The sequence below is a fragment of the Mustela erminea genome, chromosome 19 (genome assembly GCF_009829155.1).
Source record: "Mustela erminea isolate mMusErm1 chromosome 19, mMusErm1.Pri, whole genome shotgun sequence".
Classification (NCBI taxonomy): domain Eukaryota; kingdom Metazoa; phylum Chordata; class Mammalia; order Carnivora; family Mustelidae; genus Mustela; species Mustela erminea.
Window position 1 is genome coordinate 25,310,560 of NC_045632.1, and position 18,308 is coordinate 25,328,867.

Genomic DNA, 18,308 nt, shown 5'->3' on the forward strand with positions numbered 1-18,308 from the left:
TACAGAGATGGGGAAACTGACCCGGCCTTCAGTTCTGGCCAGGAAAGGGGATGACCGTGAGAAAGGGGGCAGGGGTTGAGAGTGTGGGGGAGGACACTCAGTCTGTGAGTTAGGAAGGGGTCTGTGCTCCTTTAAGTTGGGGTTCACCTGCCTGCTCAGCCCTGGCCCCTGCTCAGGAGCCCCCTGGATCTTGTGGCCTTGGGTGTGTGCACTGCCGTCCTCTTTGGAAGAGTTAGGGGCAGGCTCCTCCTGTTTCCCGGCTCCTCTTCTGGCAGCTCTCCCTTTGGATCCCAAGCCCAGGTCATGATGTACCCCACCTTTCAACATCTCCTGCTCCAAAGAGCCCAGCATGCTCCTCCCCAGCCACCCCAAGCTCCCCCCAGGCTGGAGCCCTCGTGGAGGGGCATGTCCCGGAGTTGGGGTCGTCACATTGTCCATGCTCAGGGTCCTCACGGCCCTCCTGGGGCTCTGGGGTTGGGGGTGCTAGGAGCCCAGCCCGCGCCTCTCTTCCCCCAGGTGATGGCACTCTGCACCTACCCAAACCTGTTGGACAGCCCCAGCTTCCCAGAAGATGCTAAGAAGCGCGCCCGGCGGATCCTACAGGCTTGTGGCGGGAACAGCCTGGGTGAGCACCCTCCCCTGCCCCCCATAGTCAGGTCCCGGAGGGCATGAGGTGAACATGCGTTCTGAGTGCAGGCTTGGGCCCTGGCCCCGAATGGAGAGTTACCCATGTGAGTGTGTGCATGTGTACGGGATGGTAACACGCAGAGTAAATGAAAAACAGTCTTCCTCTTCGTGTCTGCTCTGTTAACCTCCCGTTAGCTGAGCAGTGAGGTAAATGCCATCTTTTGGAGGATCAAGGCACTTGAGCTGCAGGAGCCTCCGTTGACCTGGAGTTTGGTTTCACACCTGGAAGCCAACTTGAGTAATTGACCCTTCTGTCCGCAGAATGTTGGTGTGTTTGTTTTAAAGTTTTATTTATTTTTTTTTTTAGAGAGCATGAGCAGGGGCAAGGGGAGAGAATCTTCAAGCTGACTCCCTGGGACCCCGAGGTCATGTTCTTGGCCAAAGTCAAGAATCAGGGTAACCTGAGTCACCCAGACCTACCCCTCAGAGCAGAGGGTTTAACCCAGTGATGGGCCTCAGTGACGGGTTGGGTGAGGTGCGGTGCGTGGCTTTGCCCAGTCTTCGTGTCTGTCACCGCTGTGGCAAGAGGTGGTCAGTTACTGGGGAAGGGGAGTGCTGTGAGATGCCTTTGAATCCTGTGTGATGGCTTCCTTCCACCCTCCTATTCCTTCTGTTCCCACCTCCCTGGCCTTTGGTCCCCTTTGCTGGAAGCCCGCGCCCAGCCATCTGCCTCCTTAAGGAGGGAGCCCTCCATGGAGGGAGGCCCTGGAATCTGGCCCCTGCAGATGTGAAAATGATACTCTCCCTCCCTTTGCTGTTGAGATGGATTTCCAGGCTCTGGGCCTCTGGCTCTTTGTTCTCATCGCCTGTTCTTTGTTCTGTTTGCTTTTGCCCCGTTCCTTTGCCCCATGCCTACAGAGGGGATCCAACTTTCCTCACCCCAGGAAAAATAGTTGTTCTGAGAGTTTTTTTAGGACAGGTGCCTGAATGTTCTGGAACGTGGGAGAGGGATTCTTGTAGCTTGCTCAGCAGAGGGTCAGCTACCTTCCGCTTCTCTGACACTCCCCTATCCCTCCCCTCCCTTTTTCTGTTCTTTCCCTTTCAATTAGCAATAATCGGGAAGAGTTTTCAATTAGCAATAATCGCGCCTCGGATAAACCTCATTGGCCACGACACTGCCACTGCGCAAAGCTTGTTCTTTCCCTTTAATGAGAGCCCTGTGCTTACCTTCCTTGCTGTGGTTACCCCACCATGCTCTGTCCGAGTCTGGTCACTGTCCTTCAGGGTGTCCCTCTCAGGAAGGGACCAACTCCCCTTGCTTTCCTGCCTGCCAGACTGGGGAGGGTGTGGGCTAGCTCCTTGTATGGCAGGGCCGAAACCACAAGCTGTCAGAGAACAACCCGGCAGCCGGAACGCTCAGCCTGCAGCCTCCTCTCCTCCTGTGCCCTCTGCCCAGTCCACAGGACAAAGGCGCCAAGACCCTGTGGCCATGGGCCTAAGATTCCTGAAAGCTTCGAGGAGAGGCAGGGGAGGGAGTGTTTGTTGTCTGCATGCCTGATGGGAATCCGTCTGACGCGGCGGGGAGGGGGTTCTCTGTTCCCTGCAGGAAGCTTTGAGTTTTTGCAACTTTGTCAGCCAGGGCTCTGGAAAGGAGTTGGGGAGGCCACGTTCATGTGAGCCCCCACTTGGGGTGTTACAGCAAGAGGAAAGTTGGCCTGCGTGTGGGGTTTTGGGGACTTGCACTGAGTTCTGAGGACCCTATGAGGATAGGTGAGGTGGGTATTCCCTGAGCCTCTCTTCTCCTCCTTGAGCTAGGAAGTCCTCTGCTCAGCTCCTGGGCTTTTGAAGGAGGTTGATCTATGTGCTAAAGCCCTTTGTCAGGTGTGGAGAGGCCCTGTCCTTGGGGGTCACCACCAGTCCCTGCCCATTGCAAGAGGTAGGGCAGTGTCATCCTGGGGGAGGTGTTCTGTCAACTAAGCCTACCAGCCCACAGAAGTAAGGGAAATGGAAAGTGTCAGTGTGCCCAGGACAGCCCTGACCCAGGTCGGGATTATTAAAAACATACACAAGGTCTTAGAGCTCATCTGGATGTGTTTTAATCGTGCCCTTTAAAATGACTTTTTTAACTATACATTGGGGAGGGTATGTGCTTTGGTGAGTGCTGCGAAGTGTGTAAACCTGGCGATTCACAGACCTGTACCCCTGGGGATAAAAATACATGTTTATTTAAAAAAAAAAAAAAATTAAAATTAAATAAATAAATAAAAGGAAAAAAAATAAAATGACTTTTTTTGGGCGCCTGGGTGGCTCTTCCTTCAGGTTAAGGTTAAGCCTTTTAAGTTAAGCCTCTTCCTTCGGCTCAGGTCCTGATCTCAGGGTTCTGGGATCGAGCCCCACATGGGAGACTCTGCTCAGCAGGGGGCCTGCTTTCCCCTCTCTCTCTGCCTCTCTGCCTACTTGTGATTTCTCTCTCTGTCAAATAAACAAATAAAATCCTTAAAAAAATAAAATGACTTTTTAAAAATTTAAGATTGATAGATTTCTATGAGAAAGAGCATGCACAAGTAGGGGGAGGGGCAAGGGAAGATGGAGAGAGACTCTCATGCAGGCTGGGTATTCGTTGTGCGCAGAGCTGGACTTGGACCTTAGTCTTAAAACCCTGAGATTATGACCTGAGCCAAAATCAGGGGTCAGGTGCTCAACCAGCTGACCCACCCAGCCGCCCCTAAAATTCTTCGTAGAGTTCCTCATTTTCTGTTTGAGGAGTAACTCAGTTCTCAGGTTGTATCTTGGATCTTAAAAGGATTAAGGTGGAATCTAGACATCCAGGGAGGTGCAGGTTCTTATCTAGTCCTCCCAGAGCACCCCTCTAGGCACTGAGGGACACTGGTGAACCAGGTGGATGGAATTTCTGTGCTCACAAAAGTTCATGATGGGATTTGGAAGAAACAAACATTAAAAAGAATTCACACAAAAACTAATCTCTGGTTTTCATGAGTTCTTGGAGAAAAAGCAGAAGAGCTATGCTATGGGTCTGTAACCAGGGATTCTAATGTAGAGGGAGGGTTTAAGCCGCAAATACGATTCATATTCATGGGGGATGGTGAGTAATAGAGAACCTGCAAATGCATGCCAGACAGAAGAAATGATGTGTGCCAAGGCCCTGAGGTTTGAGAACTGAGTGTGATCAAGTAAAGAGGTCTGGATGGGGCGGTGTGATGGGGCTGGGAAGTGTGGCAGTGATGATGATGGCGGTTTGTAGGCCATGGGAGGCAGGTTGCCATGTGTTTGAGGGCAGTGGGTCCTAAGCAGGAGTGTAGTGGGGTGGACCAGGCAGGGGGATCGGTGTTCTAGCAGAGATGCACAGAAGAAATAGGTAATGGCCCTGCCCTCAAGGAACGTACAGTCAGCAGGGGGAGGCAGGCTTCATGTGTCTACAGTAAATAACTGGAGAAAATGCAGGTCAGGAGAGAGGCTTAGTACGGGTCGGTATTTTTATGACAGGCCCCGAGAGAGAGACTAGATTTGAGCTTTGATGGACCAGTGTGGTTTGGAGCATCACAGAAAGGCTGAAGGAAAGGGTCGAAGGTACGTGGCCTGCAGGGGCAGGGAGCTTGCCAAGGGTGAAGGCCTGGGAACTCGAGGAGGGTGAGCTAGAGGCAGGAAAAGGGGGAGGCTTGGCTGGTGTGGGAATGGACAGGCCCCATGGACTAGAAGCGAGGGCATTGAGAAAAGGCAGAGGGAAAGGTTTCTGAATATGGGAGCTCAGAAATAATAAGTCAGTCACTCTGCAGAGGAGGGATTCTCTAATACCAGCATTTGTACCTCTCCACTATTTTAATTTGCAGAATATTTCAGATGCATTAGAATACTCCAAATAGGGCGCCTGGGTGGCTCAGTGGGTTAATGCCTCTGCCTTCAGCTCAGGTCATGATCTCAGGGTCCTGGGATCAAGCCCTGCATCGGGCTCTCTGCTCAGCAGGGAGCCTGCTTCCCTCTCTCTCTGTATGCCTACTTGTGATCTCTGTCTGTCAGATAAATAAATAAAATCTTAAAAAAAAAAAATACTCCAAATAATGTAACAAAAGACCTTGAACCCACCACCCGGACTTGATTCATGTTCATGTTTGCCCGTGGGTCCTTAGAGAACCGGCCTAGGCTCCCCTGCCTTCCCTCTCCATCTTAGCAGCTGGTCAGAAGGCAAGGCTGAGCCCGGTGAGGCACAGACGTTGAGGCAAACGAGGGCTTCCAGGGTCCAGGGCCTGGACTGAGACTCACCGAAGCCCTAAGCCTCCTGGTGGTGGGTTTGTAGTAGTCTTAGAAGGAATAGGCTGGTTCTCTTTAAATGGGGCATAAAATTCAAACAGTGTCAAAGGATATAGAGTGAAGTCTGCCTCCCACCTCTGGCCCCTGGCCTCCCCTTCACTTCCCCACAGAGCTCATCCTCACCACTTTGGGACTCCTGCCAGATGTGCCTGCACAAGTAGATTCACTCAAGTTCTTTCTAAAAATAGTGGCCTGACATTAAAAAAAAAAAACTCTTTATAGAGATATTAACAAATCTATAATAAAATGAACCAATATTGGTATACAGCTCAGATAAGTTTTGCACGTGTACACACCTGTGTAACCCTCACCAGATCATGACAGAGAACATGTGCAGTGTGCTACAGAAGGCTCTTGCCGTTTGTCCGGGCTCCGTGGGACCCTGTGCAGGCAGCAGTGATAAAGACACAGGAAGTCTAGCAGTAGTGATTTACATGTTAACAGAATGTGTGTAAACCCCAGGAGGGTGGATAAAACAGGTATAGGCACATTTGACTGATGGGAAGCCAGAACCCGGAGTAACGCTTGACGTCTAACAGCTTCTCAGTGAATACCGAGTGTGTGGTTGGGTAGGTGGGTAGACAGGTGGACGGGCAGATGAATGCCCAGATAGCGGATGAGTGGATGGGTGGGTGGGTAGGTGGTTAAGCAGCCTGCCATGATTTCCATAGCCTAGAATAGTGGGAGTTGGGTCCTAAAACCCCTTCCATCCCCCTGTCCCCATGTAGGTAATTATACGGATGTCGCCAACTCCATAGAGCCAGTCATCCTGCCTCTAGTGACTGTCTTGCTTGCTGTCTTACAGGGTCTTACAGTGCTAGCCAGGGCGTCAACTGCATCCGTGAAGACGTGGCTGCCTACATCACCAGGAGAGACGGTGGTGTGCCTGCAGACCCGGACAACATTTACCTGACCACAGGAGCCAGTGATGGCATTTCTGTACGTGTGAGGGGGGGCTCGCTCTCCAGTGTTTACCCCCGTGAAGAACAGCCTTCCTAGTTAGGGACAAGGATGTGAGCCTGTGCCAGTAGGGAGAAACAGGCCTGGGAGGAAGGGTTGGCGCTCTGCATGTCCAGCTGGAGAGGAGCCATGGGCACTCGAGGGTGCCTGTCTTTCTGGTGGCATTAGCCTTTCTCTCGCTTAGTTCCTACTGGTGTTCCTCCTTTGCAAGGTGCTGTTACCAGGTGCTCGGGAGACCGTGGGAACTGAACACACTTGGCCTCTGCTTACACCCTAGTGCCCGATCAGACCAGCATTGATAACCCATAGATAAATGCCATATCACAAGCTTTCCATTTCTCTTCTGGGTGAAGAGGACAGAGTGCCCCAGGAGGAGCAGCAGGGGGTGGGGGTGGTTGTGGGGAGCAGAAAGGTTTCTTCTCAAAGGATGAGTGAGCAGAGATCTGGGGGATATGTAGGCATGAACGGGGAGGCAGGGGACAGAGTGCGTTCTGAACAGAAGGTCAGCGTGTGCAGAGGCTGTGAGCTGGAAAGAGTCAGAGTGAATGAGCACACGTAGCAAGAGCCAGAGTTTCCAGACGTGGGCTAGAGAGGCAGCCGGGGCCTGAGTCCTACAGGGCCTTAGTGGCCATGCTGAGGATGTAGGTCATTGTCCTAAGAACAATGTCCATTGAAGGTTGGGGAGAGACAGATGGAGAGGGGATAATTAGATTTATGTTGAGTTTTAACTCGGCTGGGAAGGGGATGATGGATGTGAGGGAGTGTTTAGATGAGGGAGGAGGTGGCTTGGGCTGGGGGTTAGCTGTGGGCGGGGTGAAGAGGGGCTGTTGTCCAAGTGTGCTTAGCAGAAGGCCTCTGAAGTCCTGGGTCTGAGGGAGCTGTGGTCTTGCGATCCTCTGGAGCATGCTCCTACCTAAGCCTCATCAGGGCCGGTGCCTTCAGTTCCTTTATTTTCTCTCCTCAGGGAGTGTGTGTGGACCCTTCCTTTGATGGGGTCCTCTTGGTCGTTGGACCTCCAAGGCTCTTGTTTCTCCTGTTTGTTCAGGGCTTTAATCCTTTCAGATGCATGGAGCTCTTACGGGAGCCCAGGAAACGGGCCCCAGCAACATTAAATGCTCTGCTGTCTTTAAGTCAGCCTCTTGTGACCGTTGGGGTTCCAGGGTTGGGGCTCAGGTCTCCAGCCGTCACATCTTCCGCTGTGTTGTGCTGTCAGGGCCTCTCAATTCCCAGAGGAGCCCACATACACGCAGAGGTCCTAGAGCAACCGAAGGAGGTGTCCTCGGGATTTTGTGAAAAGAGTCAAGTTGTTGAGCTTCTGAGTCCAGTGGCATTCTTGCAGCGAGGAACTGGCCTGTGTGTAAGGTGGGAACTCTTCCAGAACAGGGTTTGCAGTCAGTTATTGCCACCTCCACCCATATCCCCCGCCGTGGGGTTCGGGTGGCCTGGTTTCTCAGGAGTCCTGCAAACCTTGAGCCACACGGCCCGGGAAACAACCAGGTTGAAGCGCCACCTGGTGGTAGTACGTAGGTATTTTATCCTGATTCGACAATCTCTTCTTTGTTCAGGGTCTGCCCAGCGGTGGGCACCGGTAATTACTAAAGACAGATTCCTGTCCCTCCTCCCCTCCAGGACATACGGAATGAGCTTAAGGGCAAAGACAGGGCCAGTTTGTGGACGACTGTTTCAAAAGTCCTCTTCAAAAAACATAGGCGTTGAGTGTTTTAACTAGCTTGTTAAGAACTTGAAAGCATTTCATTTTGCTTCCTTCTCACAGCAGACCTCGTTTTAAAGATGGGGGGAGACGTCAAGCAGCTCACATGGGGCTGCACTGAAGGCAGGCAGTGGGGTGGCTGGTAAAAGGTTAGGGTTGGGGCCTCTGAGGGAGTCTTCCTGGCAGCCCCCAAAGGGTGGAGATGGGCAGTGTTCCTGGAAGCCGTGACTTCTCTGTTGCAGACAATCCTGAAGATCCTGGTGTCCGGGGGTGGCAAGTCTCGGACCGGTGTGATGATCCCCATCCCACAGTACCCCCTCTACTCGGCCGTCATCTCGGAGCTCGATGCCATCCAGGTGAACTATTACCTGGATGAGGAGAACTGCTGGGCCCTAAACGTGAACGAGCTCCGGCGGGCCGTGCAGGAGGCCAAAGACCACTGTGACCCCAAGGTGCTGTGTATCATCAACCCCGGGAACCCCACAGGTCTGTGCCCCACTTCTTTGCCAGTTTCTTGGGCGGTAGGGGCAGGGCAGCTGGTGTCCTACACGTCTGGTCACTAAAGAGTTAATGTGATGTTCTCGCTGCTCCCAGCTTTCTTGCATTTGCCAAGACTCTCCTTGAGGTTAATTATGCACAGCCTGTCCCCATTAATCACAGGCCTCACTTTACCTTTACTCCTAGTTGTTTTGCTGAACCAGTCGTCAGAATGCTGGTGTGTGCGTTTTTGTTTTTCTTTGACACAGCGTTACTTGTGTACTTTGAGACTTGAGGAGGAAATGCCTTGTTAAAAACAACAGCAAACAAACTGAAACACCCTGCTTCCAGAAGTCGAAAAGCACTCCTGTTTTTACATATTTAAAAACAAAAACAAAAACGAAAACCCCCACCAAACGCCCAGCCCTCCCTGTTTTGATCTTTCTGGGCCACTGGCTTCATTTGCCCCCGCTGCTATTTGGATGCTGAGAACAAGGGCTCCTCTCTCCTCCTTTGTGGAGATAAATTGGGTCAGGGCCAAATCGCGTTGGAGTTGATTGTGGAGTCTGCTTCCCTGGAACATCAAATGATGCTTCAATCAGCTGAAAGCAGCACTTGAATTCCAGAGTGCAGAAAATGGGTGCGGCTGGCTGGGACACTCATTTATGTACAGCAGCACCCTGGGGGTAGGGGCGCAGTCGAACCAGAATGCGGGAGGAAGGAAAATGACTACAGCTGGGCTCTCTATTGAGGTTGCACATTAGAATCACAAAGGGAGCTTTTAAAAAATGCCAAAGGCAGGGCTGCCTGCCAGAGTCTCTGGGTATGTGCACCTCCCCCCCACCCTCCGCCGCACCCCTCCATCAGTCAGTATTCCCTGTGCCTTGCATGAGAACCCACTACACTGGGACAGTGGTTCTCAGACTGTAACTTGTTAAAAAACAAACTGCTGGACTCCGCTCCAAGGTACTCAGATGTTTTCAGGCAGGGCTGCGGCTTGAGAATTTGTTTTTCTAACGAGCTCCCAGGTGATGCTGATGGTACCGGTCCAAACTTGGGTTAGTAAGTCCTATATTTTGGGAAATACTCTGTATGCCTAGTTTCTATTAGAGGATCGGTAACTTTGTAGCCGGGCATTTACTGTATCAGCTGGCTGTCCGGGAAGAAATATTTGCATCAAAGACTTTATTATTTTAGGTAAAGGGATCATGTGAATGTATATTAATATGAGTAATTTTTAAAGAGTGACTTCATGAATGGGCAGAGGCTGGTTTGGCTCTCTGGGTTCTCAATGTGTGAAATACCAGTCAGCTCTTGGAAGATGGGGGATGGAAAATAGAAACCTACCTGAGATAGCCAGGTATCTTGTCTGGACCACACGCTGTGACCACTTGGGCTGAAAGGTGTCCAGATGGAGTGGGATAATAAGCCAGGACTCGGAGTTTTAAGACAGAAATGTAGCTCAAGGCTGAAGGGTTTGGGTCCTAGAACTGTAAAGACCAGGGGTAAAGCAGTCCACCTGAACCAGCATCCTTGCCCTAGGAACCTCAGTCCCTTCCCCAGGTCTGGGTTGGTGTCCTTCCCAGGAAGTCTCTGTCCTTGGAGTGACCTTCAGCCGCTCTAGCCCTGGTCTGCCTGCTGAGCGACCTCCCTGGGAGAGCCTTGCCCAAAGTTTTAAAGCAAAAATTCCAGGCCAGGTTCTCTTTGGCCCAAGTAGGGTCACCTGCCCATCCCTGAGCCACTCAAATCGCCAAGATTCTGGCCATGTATGTGTCCCACGGGCCTGCTGGAGTGCAGAGAGAGGCAGTTCCCTGCAGGACAGCTGAGCTCTGTTACTCAAAGAAGAGAAGGCCCCTGGGCAGGCTCAAACAACAGATTTTCTCATGAGGTTTGGGAAATTGGCTTTGGTTTGGCTCAGCCTCTAGTGAGAGGCACCTGGAAGACCCCTCTCCAGCCTTTCTGTGTCCAAGCCATCCCTTCTGTAAGGTGGCCTCATGTCTCCCCCTGCTGGGCACAGCTGTGTCCTGGTCCCTTAGACACCACCACATGTGTCTAACCAGCCACTGGCTCTGGGGCATGTTCTGAGTGACGCCCAGGCACTGGAGAGAAACAAGCTCTGTCCTTGTCCTCAGGTCTGCACTGCACACCTCAGTGAAATTACTTCCCTTCTACTGAGCAGCAGGCTTTCTGAGGCCCTGGTCCTTACTTAGTTCCTCTTTGCACGCTCCTTAGACTATGTGCCTGTGGTTTTGATATTCTTGCTGCTCAGATCTTCGCTTGCTTTCTATTTTCTAACAGGATAGTCTGTGAGATCAGAGGCAAGCCCCGCAGGGTTTGCAGGCAGGCCCAGCACCCCCCACCCCCCCACCCCCCGGGTAGCCACCACCTGTCAGTCTGTGGGAACAGTGGCTAATTCCTTGTACAATCCAGGGCCGCTGCCTTTCCAGAATCCCAGAATGCTGAGCTTCATAGGAAGCCCGGTTTGGCATTTGCTTGGCAAGAGGAGAGTTGAATCTTTGGTAAAGGAGTTGATTCATTGTTTCGATAGTTCAGAGCTGAGATCTGGTTGAATCATACTGTACTCTCGTAAGGTACAACTTTTTTCCAGACATGTCCTTAATATTCTCATACAGGGAAGAATGTAGGTATTTTTATTTTTATTTTTTAAAGATTTTATTTATTTATTTGAAAGAGATCACAAGTAGGCATAGAAGCAGGCGGGGGAGGGCTGGACGTGGGTTCCCTGCTGAGCAGGGAGCCCGATCAGGGCTCGATCCCAGCACCCTGAGATCATGACCCGAGCTGAAGGCAGAGGCGTAACCCACTGAGCCACCCAGGCACCCTAGTGTTTCTATTTTTAACAAAAATGTAACATAATCTACGGATTGCTCTGCATCAAGGTAGGTACATGTATATAAATAATGTGCACATTAGACACACACATACATATGCACATAGTTACGAGTAATATCCATAGACTCACATACATGCATAGTAAGGAAGCAGCCTTCTTTGGTAAGTAGTCAGCAAGCTTGACTGTAGTGTTGTTCCTTGCAGGGTATGGGAGCAACTCTCACCCTCCCGGTGCCACACCTCCCAGTGCCACACCAATAGTAGGTGTCAGGAAACAGGAGAAAGTTTCAAACCATTTCCACCTTGCAGCATTTGTTCCTTCCCCACCTCAGCCCGGGGCATTTCCTGTGAACTGGGAGAGGACCGTTTTGCTTTTTGTGCTCATTTCTGTAACATGGCGGGGGTGGGGGGCGCGGTTAGTTTCCACTGTTCATGTTGAGTCAAGTCCTCGAAAGGGAGACTGCCGTGCGCTCCCTGTCCTCAGCAATGCATAGCTCCCACCTGGCCCCTGACAGGAGACCCCAGAGCTGGTGTCAGGCTTGTTCATTCAGCACACACTCCTCAAATACTTCCTGGGCACCTGCTGAGTATTGGCTTTAAGGATGAGCCGCACAGACCTTGTCCTGACTCACAGAGCTTGTGTGTGCCTCTTTGAGTCGTTGTGGGAACTCTCCATCAGCCAGTGTGATCTCTCCACTGGCTGCTGTTGCTGTGTGGTAAGGTCTGGGGGCCACAGAGCTGATTCACTGAACCCTTCGGGTTTGTTCTCCTGTTCTGGGCTCTAGCCCAGACAAACATTCCCCCGCATACACACACACACATACCTCTCCCGAGTTGAGTGTGAAACACGTCTCCCTCCATGTGCCTGGCTTAAGTGAGTCAGACAGGTGGGGCCAACACTTGGGGGGTCCCTAGAGGTCGACTACACCCTGTCAGGAGCAGTAACTAGGGAGGGTGATCCCAAAGCGTCATGTGGGAACACAGAACACCTGAGTGATTCTTGGTGGGGTTCATTCCAGGGGACAATTTAAACAGTGTTACAAGCTGCATTCTGGTTTTGTTGGGGATTTTTTTTTTAGGTCAGGTACAAAGCAGAAAGTGCATAGAAGATGTGATTCACTTTGCCTGGGAAGAGAAGCTCTTTCTCCTGGCTGACGAGGTAAGAGTTGCTCTTCGTTCTCCTCTGTGGGGAGTGAGGCTGAGCTTTCTTTTCTAAGGGGAGGGAGCCGGACTTGACTCTTGAGTAGCCAGAGAGAACTTTCTAGGTGTTGGAGGAGTGACTCTCACCAAGGGTGAGGATGTGCCAGCCTATGAGACTGTGACCTAAATCATCTCTATATTGGTTTGGGTCTTTAGTTATAAACTTCAGAAAGTTAAGCCAAACCACTTAAAACTTAAAAAGGATGGTAGAGATAACAGGTGTGGGTTGTCTCGGGGCTCAAACCCTATCTCAGATTCTCACGCCTTCCTCGTTGGCTTCACCCATGGCCCTGCTTTCTTCCCAGCCTAGAAAGAGCATTTCCTCCTGGTGATTCCCACAAAAGTCTCAGAATCGAGCCTCATTGGTGCAGCTTGGGTCACACACCCTCACTGAACCAGTCACTTTGGCCAGTGGTTGCAATATGCAAACTGACCAGGCCCCAGGCAAGGGGTGAGGTCTCTGCCTCTTTCCTGAGGGCAAGTGGAGGGACTCTCTGGAGGGGAGTGTGGATGCTGGGGAGGCATACTGCTGCATTCCTGTGCCTGCGTGTGCTTCTGTGTTTACCATCCCATTTATAGCAGCGGGGGGGGGGGGATCTTAATTTCATGATTGCTGCTCCTCGAAACCCCAGATGTGGAGCTGCCCATTCTTTTCCTGCTTTGTGAGGAAGAAACTCAGGCTTGTCAAATTCAGCTTGTTTCTTCACTTACGCATGATTTCTGGTCAGTGGTAGCTTCTACCACATTGGTTTCCTTTCTTTCCTCACTAGAGGAACACTCTCCAACCCCTACCGCTCTCCAGCCCCCACGTGCATACCCACACTCATACTCACACACTCACAGCTCATCCCCCGAATGGTTGCCCTGATTAGCAGATGGGTCTAAAGTTTTGTTTTTTTTTTTTTTAAAGATTTTATTTATTTATTTGACAGAGAAATCACAAGTAGGAGGAGAGTCAGGCAGAGAGAGAGAGAGAAGCAGGCTCCCGCTGAGCAAAGAGCCCGATGCGGGGCTCGATCCCAGGACACTGAGATCATGACCTGAGCCGAAGGCAGCGGCTTAATCCACTGAGCCACCCAGGCGCCCCGTTGTTTTGTTTTTTTAATTCCAGTATAGTTAACATACGGGGTTATATTAGTATCAGGTGTTAAAAATCTTCATTTCTGAAGGAGAGAAGGGGCAGCAGAGTGACCTTAGTGTGGTGCGCAGACCTCCTCCCCTTCCGGTGTGGGAAGGGGTAGGAGGAGGAAGAGGAGGAGGGCTGTGCCTAGCTTGTTGAAGGTGGAGCTGGGCTGACGCCCCATGGGCCCACAGGATCCCCAAAAGCCTCAGTTCCCTGAGCTCCAACATGAGTGTGGGAAGCTCATCTCCAAGGGCAGATCAGGGTGCTTGCCAGGTTGACTATATGGACAGGAAGGAAGTATGTATGGATGTCTCTCATGTGTGGAGTCTTGAAGGCTGGCGGTGAGACAAACAGAAAAAAACAGAATGGTTCCAATGAGGATGGAGGCATAATGGGCAAGAGAGTAACACATTCGGCTCTTCAAGTGGGGACACGGTCAGAGGACAGCTACGTGAACTGCTTTCATTATTAGTCTTATGGAAAGTGGTAGACATTGAGGGAAAGAACTTGCTTGGGCCGATAGGAGTCCCTGACGCCATCATAGGTCAGATGAGGGAGAAAGGTCTGGAGGTTGGGTGGAGTTGAGTGTGGGTGAATGGGAGAAATCAAATGGACATAAAACCCAAAGCCTTTCCTCCTGATGTGTTCTGGAAGGTTCTTTTGGTATGGCTCGTTTTGGAAATAGCATCAGAGGTTGGGCTTCATAGCATACTAGGCTGAGCCTGGGCACCCGTGCCCTCCCTGGTTGGCAGCCTGCATGGGCTCAGGCCTCTTGGGGGAAACTGAGTGACTGTCCTTGTCCTGTCCTCTCCCCCAGGTGTACCAGGACAACGTGTACTCTCCAGACTGCAGATTCCACTCCTTTAAGAAGGTGCTTTACGAGATGGGGCCCGAGTACTCCAGCAACGTGGAGCTTGCTTCCTTCCACTCTACCTCCAAGGGCTACATGGGCGAGTACGTCGGCTTCCACCTCCCTCCCGCTGCCTCTGGGCCTGCCCCGCACCAGCAGCTGCTCTGCCTTGCCCCACAGCCAGTGTACGCCCTTACTACAGCCTCTGCTGATCCAAGAAGCAGGAAGGAGTCAGACCACATCGCCCCCCCCCCCAGGAGAGCCCTGTGGTGTGAGGACAGCCCTTGTGCAGAGAGGTTCTTAAAAAATAAGGTCCTGCTTGAAAGAAACTTGAGCCCAGTAAATGATACAGATGAAAGCAGGGCCCCAACAGCGTAGTGTTTTCTGCCAGCCCTGTGGCTGCGGCTCCAGCATTGAAATCTTGAGTGGCCTGGGAAGGCAGGTTAAGTGCGTGAACGCCATGAGGCTAGGGGAGCAAGCTGTCTGTGCACCCCCACCCTAGCTGGGGGCAGAGTCTGCCTCACTCCTGTCCTGGTTCATCCAGCCAGTGCTTACGGATGACCTGCTGTGAGTCCTGTGCTGATCTCGGCCCTGAGGGACAGCAGCCAGCAAACCGTGGCAGTCCCTGCCCCAAACACCTAGGGCCTAGTGAAGAGAGAGAGGCAGTAGACAAGTAAAATCGTGGGTCAGGTGGACAAAAACAGAAGAAATGGGAGTGCCAGGTGGTAGGGGGCAGGGTCGCTGAGGAGGAAGGAGGGAGCTGTGCCGGTGTCTGAGGCTTTATCCCTGAGACGTGCCTGGAATGTTCGGGGAAATGGGGCTGAAAAGCAGTGCATGAGGGGGAAAGGGGCAGCTGTTGAGACCAAAGAATTCCTGGGAGTCCAGATCGCTGGGCAGGATGGGAGCCGTTGGAAGATGAGAGCAGGGTGTGAACTCCCCTGACTGAACGTCTTACTAAACGCTGTCCGGTTGCTGTGTCGTAGGGGCGGGAACAGAGACGTGCAGCCAGGTGAGGTGCTGTGGGCCGGGACAGAGAGGCAGGGGAGACCCTGGGTCCTGATGTGTTTGAAGGTGGAGTGGACTTGATGGAAAAGATGATTGTGAGCGAGGAGGCAAGTTTCATTTCCAAGTTGTTTATTATTGAAACGGCAGGGAAGAAGGAGATGCCATCAGCGGATGAGGAAGGCTGTGGCTGAAGCAGATTTGGGGGAAAGATGGGGAGTTGGTTTTTGGATCTGTTAAATTTTCAAATGCCCATTGGATGTCCAGATAGAGATGGATGTGTGAGTCCCCAGCTCGGGGCGGATAGCCTGCTCACTGAAGTTTGGGAGATGCGGTGAGTGCGATGTTAGATCTCGGAGCCTGGACGTCCCACAGGGAGGGAGCGTAGAGAGACAGGAGGTCTAGGGACTGGTCTAGGCCCTCACTGCTCAGAAGGTGGGGGAGAAAAGGGGAAACTGCAAAAGCGCTGAGAAGGGAGGACTAGGGCATTCGTGCCCCCAGGCACTGCTGGGGGAGGGTCCTTTCATGCACCAGGAGTAAGGACGGGGGAGGGGTCTCCCTTGTTAAGCTGGAAGCCAGTGGAACTGTGAAGCTGGGAGAAATATTTTGGCCAGATGGCGGGAGCTGTACCTTTGGGATGACCGCCCAGCTGGCTTTATTTGATGTGCGCAGGGGTTAATTCTTGCTGGTCTTCTGGTCCACGTCCTAGCAGTGCTTTATCTTTGCTAGACTCATGTGCTGTGTAGCTCTTTTCCTAAATAAGTCTGTTCTCTGTGAACTCATTTTTTACGCTCCAGTGTTTTTATCCCATAACTAGCCATCTGTCCGTCTGTGTTATTGATTACCCTTTTAACAGTCTCCTGGACGTAGGCATCCTGAGTTAGGCCCTGCAGTCCTCAGATGTGCTCACCTGAGATGAAACTGTTGTTCTCAAGTGGGTTTTCTTTTTTTTCTCTTTTTTTAAGGATTTTATTTATTTATTTGACAGACAGAGATCACAAGTAGGCAGAGAGGCAGGCAGAGAGAGAGGAGGAAGCAGGCTCCCCGCTGAGCAGAGAGCCCGATGCGGGGCTCGATCCCAGGACCCTGAGATCATGACCCGAGCCAAAGGCAGAGGCTTTAACCCACTGAGCCACCCAGGTGCCCCTCAAGTGGATTTTCTGCCCATCAGCTGAGGATTAGGCAGGAAGTTCTTTCTTTCAGCCTCTGAGATCCCAGAATTTATCTTCTTGCTTCGGAAGACGCAGCTGATGGCTGAGAGGGGAACTTGCCTTTGCCGGGTCCGTTCTGCAGGCTGATTCCAGTGGCATTTTACGGAGTGTCTCGTTGGGTCAGGGGCTCTGAGGTTGAGGGTGTGGGGTATACAGAGGAGGGTGAGGCTAGATTGCTGCCTCAGGGAGGCTGCGTTTCTGTGGTCATTCGCCTGAACTTACCTATCACAGCCCAGAAGAGGGGGCATGGCTCTGGAAAGTGGGCCTGCTTGGGCCGAGTTGGTTCTGAAAGGATTTTTGTTTTTTTTTTTTTTTAACTCAATGCATATCTCTGCTCCCATTCATGTGACTTGACTCTGTATCAGTCAGGGTCCTTGTGGTGACAACTAATGGAAAGTCCACTCGAACTGACCTGTACCAAGGAGGCTTTTTCTTTTTTTTAAAATAACATTGGCGAGAAGCCATGAGTCTTGAAGATGCCGATGGGCCTGGTCTCTGATCTCTTGGTCTCGTTGTCTTTCTCAGCTCTGCTGTCCTTTGGGTTGACTTTGTTTTCAGGCAGCAGGAGGTTCCAGCAGAAGTCCTCAGGCTCTGCTCATGGCTCCTTTGAGTCTGGACCCGCCCCTGGAGCCTGTGTGGGCCTGAATCCTGGGCCGTTGTATTAGCTAGGCCTCAGACGAAGCTGCTTTAACAAAGAGGCCCCTAAGTACAGGGGCTAAAACAAGGTGAAAGTGTATCTGACTGTGACGTAATAGCCCAAAGGCAGGGGAGGTCAGGACAGTCTGACCTTGGAGTCATTCACGGAGGAGGCCTCTGCCTAGTCAACATGCGGCATCTCTACACTGAGGCTGCTCCTCCAGCATCTCCATGTCTCTGGAAGTGGGGAAAAAAGCAAGAAAAAAGAGGGGAGAGCATGCTTTTTCCTTATAAGGAAGTGATGTGGACTTTGCCCATGTCACTGCCATTCACCTTATATTGCGAAGAACTCAGTCACACCTGGCCACTCTGTTAGGCATGGGGATGCTTACAGAACCTTCTGGTTGACCGACTGCCCGTAGTTAAGGCCTCTCTGACTGGTGGGTCCTTCTCCCTTCTTCAACCCTGCAGGTGTGGCTACAGAGGAGGCTACATGGAGGTGATCAACCTGCATCCTGAGATCAAAGGCCAGCTGGTGAAGCTGCTCTCCGTGCGGCTCTGCCCGCCAGTGTCCGGCCAGGCTGCCATGGACATCGTCGTGAACCCCCCAGTGCCTGGAGAGGAATCCTTCGAGCAGTTCCACAGGGTGAGTCGCCGTGTCCTGTGGCCCCTCTGTGTCACTGCCACAGCCAGGGTCCTGAGCACTCACGTTGGACTCTGGGTCACCATGGCCAGCCTCTCTCCAGATGGCCTCCCAGGGGCGCTCATGACTCCTCTTGTACCTGAACCACCACATGAGGTTAATTAAAACGTGTGAAGATGCTCTGAAGTGGAGGACCACTTCTTTGTCACCTGTGAACATGTGGACCCGGGTGGGCGGGTGGACACCCCCAGAGAAAGGCCTTGCGTCCTGAGAAACCTGGGCAGGGGCTTCAGTTACTAAACCGAAAAGAAGAAATGATGGGCCTGGCATTGCTTCCAGGCCATAGGCCTGCCTTTGGCCTAACTGCTGTCTTTGCAGCTCGAAGTGATCCACTCAGACCCTTTTAAGCTGCAAGGGAAAAAAACCCAGCCAGCTAGTTTAAACAAAATGTGTGGGTCATGTAACCAAAAGTCAGTTCCCAGATGTTCCAGGCTCGCATTATTTTAAAACGTGGTAAAATACACAGAATGTAAAATTTACCATTTTAACCATTTTTAGCTGAACAGTTTAGTACATAAAATCCATTTACACTGCTGTACAGCCATCACCACTGTTGATCTCCAGAACCTTTTCCTCATCCCAAACTGAAACTTGGTCTCCATTAAACACCAACTCCCCATTTCCCTGTC

The 18,308-nt window shown here is 51.8% G+C and overlaps 1 protein-coding gene and 1 pseudogene across 2 annotated transcripts in view; one reads left to right on the forward strand and one right to left on the reverse strand.

The window, feature by feature from the left end:
* Positions 1-18,308, forward strand: part of GPT2 (glutamic--pyruvic transaminase 2) — a 34,237-nt gene that overhangs the window by 10,271 nt on the left and 5,658 nt on the right. For both annotated transcript variants that reach the window (XM_032325089.1, XM_032325090.1), the window contains exons 4-9: positions 517-625; positions 5,759-5,892; positions 7,867-8,110; positions 12,034-12,113; positions 14,095-14,231; positions 17,448-17,622. In XM_032325089.1, coding sequence (XP_032180980.1) covers positions 517-625; positions 5,759-5,892; positions 7,867-8,110; positions 12,034-12,113; positions 14,095-14,231; positions 17,448-17,622 — 879 coding nt within the window. The remainder of the gene's footprint in view (positions 1-516; positions 626-5,758; positions 5,893-7,866; positions 8,111-12,033; positions 12,114-14,094; positions 14,232-17,447; positions 17,623-18,308) is intronic.
* LOC116580398 lies at positions 1,738-1,820 on the reverse strand (annotated as a pseudogene).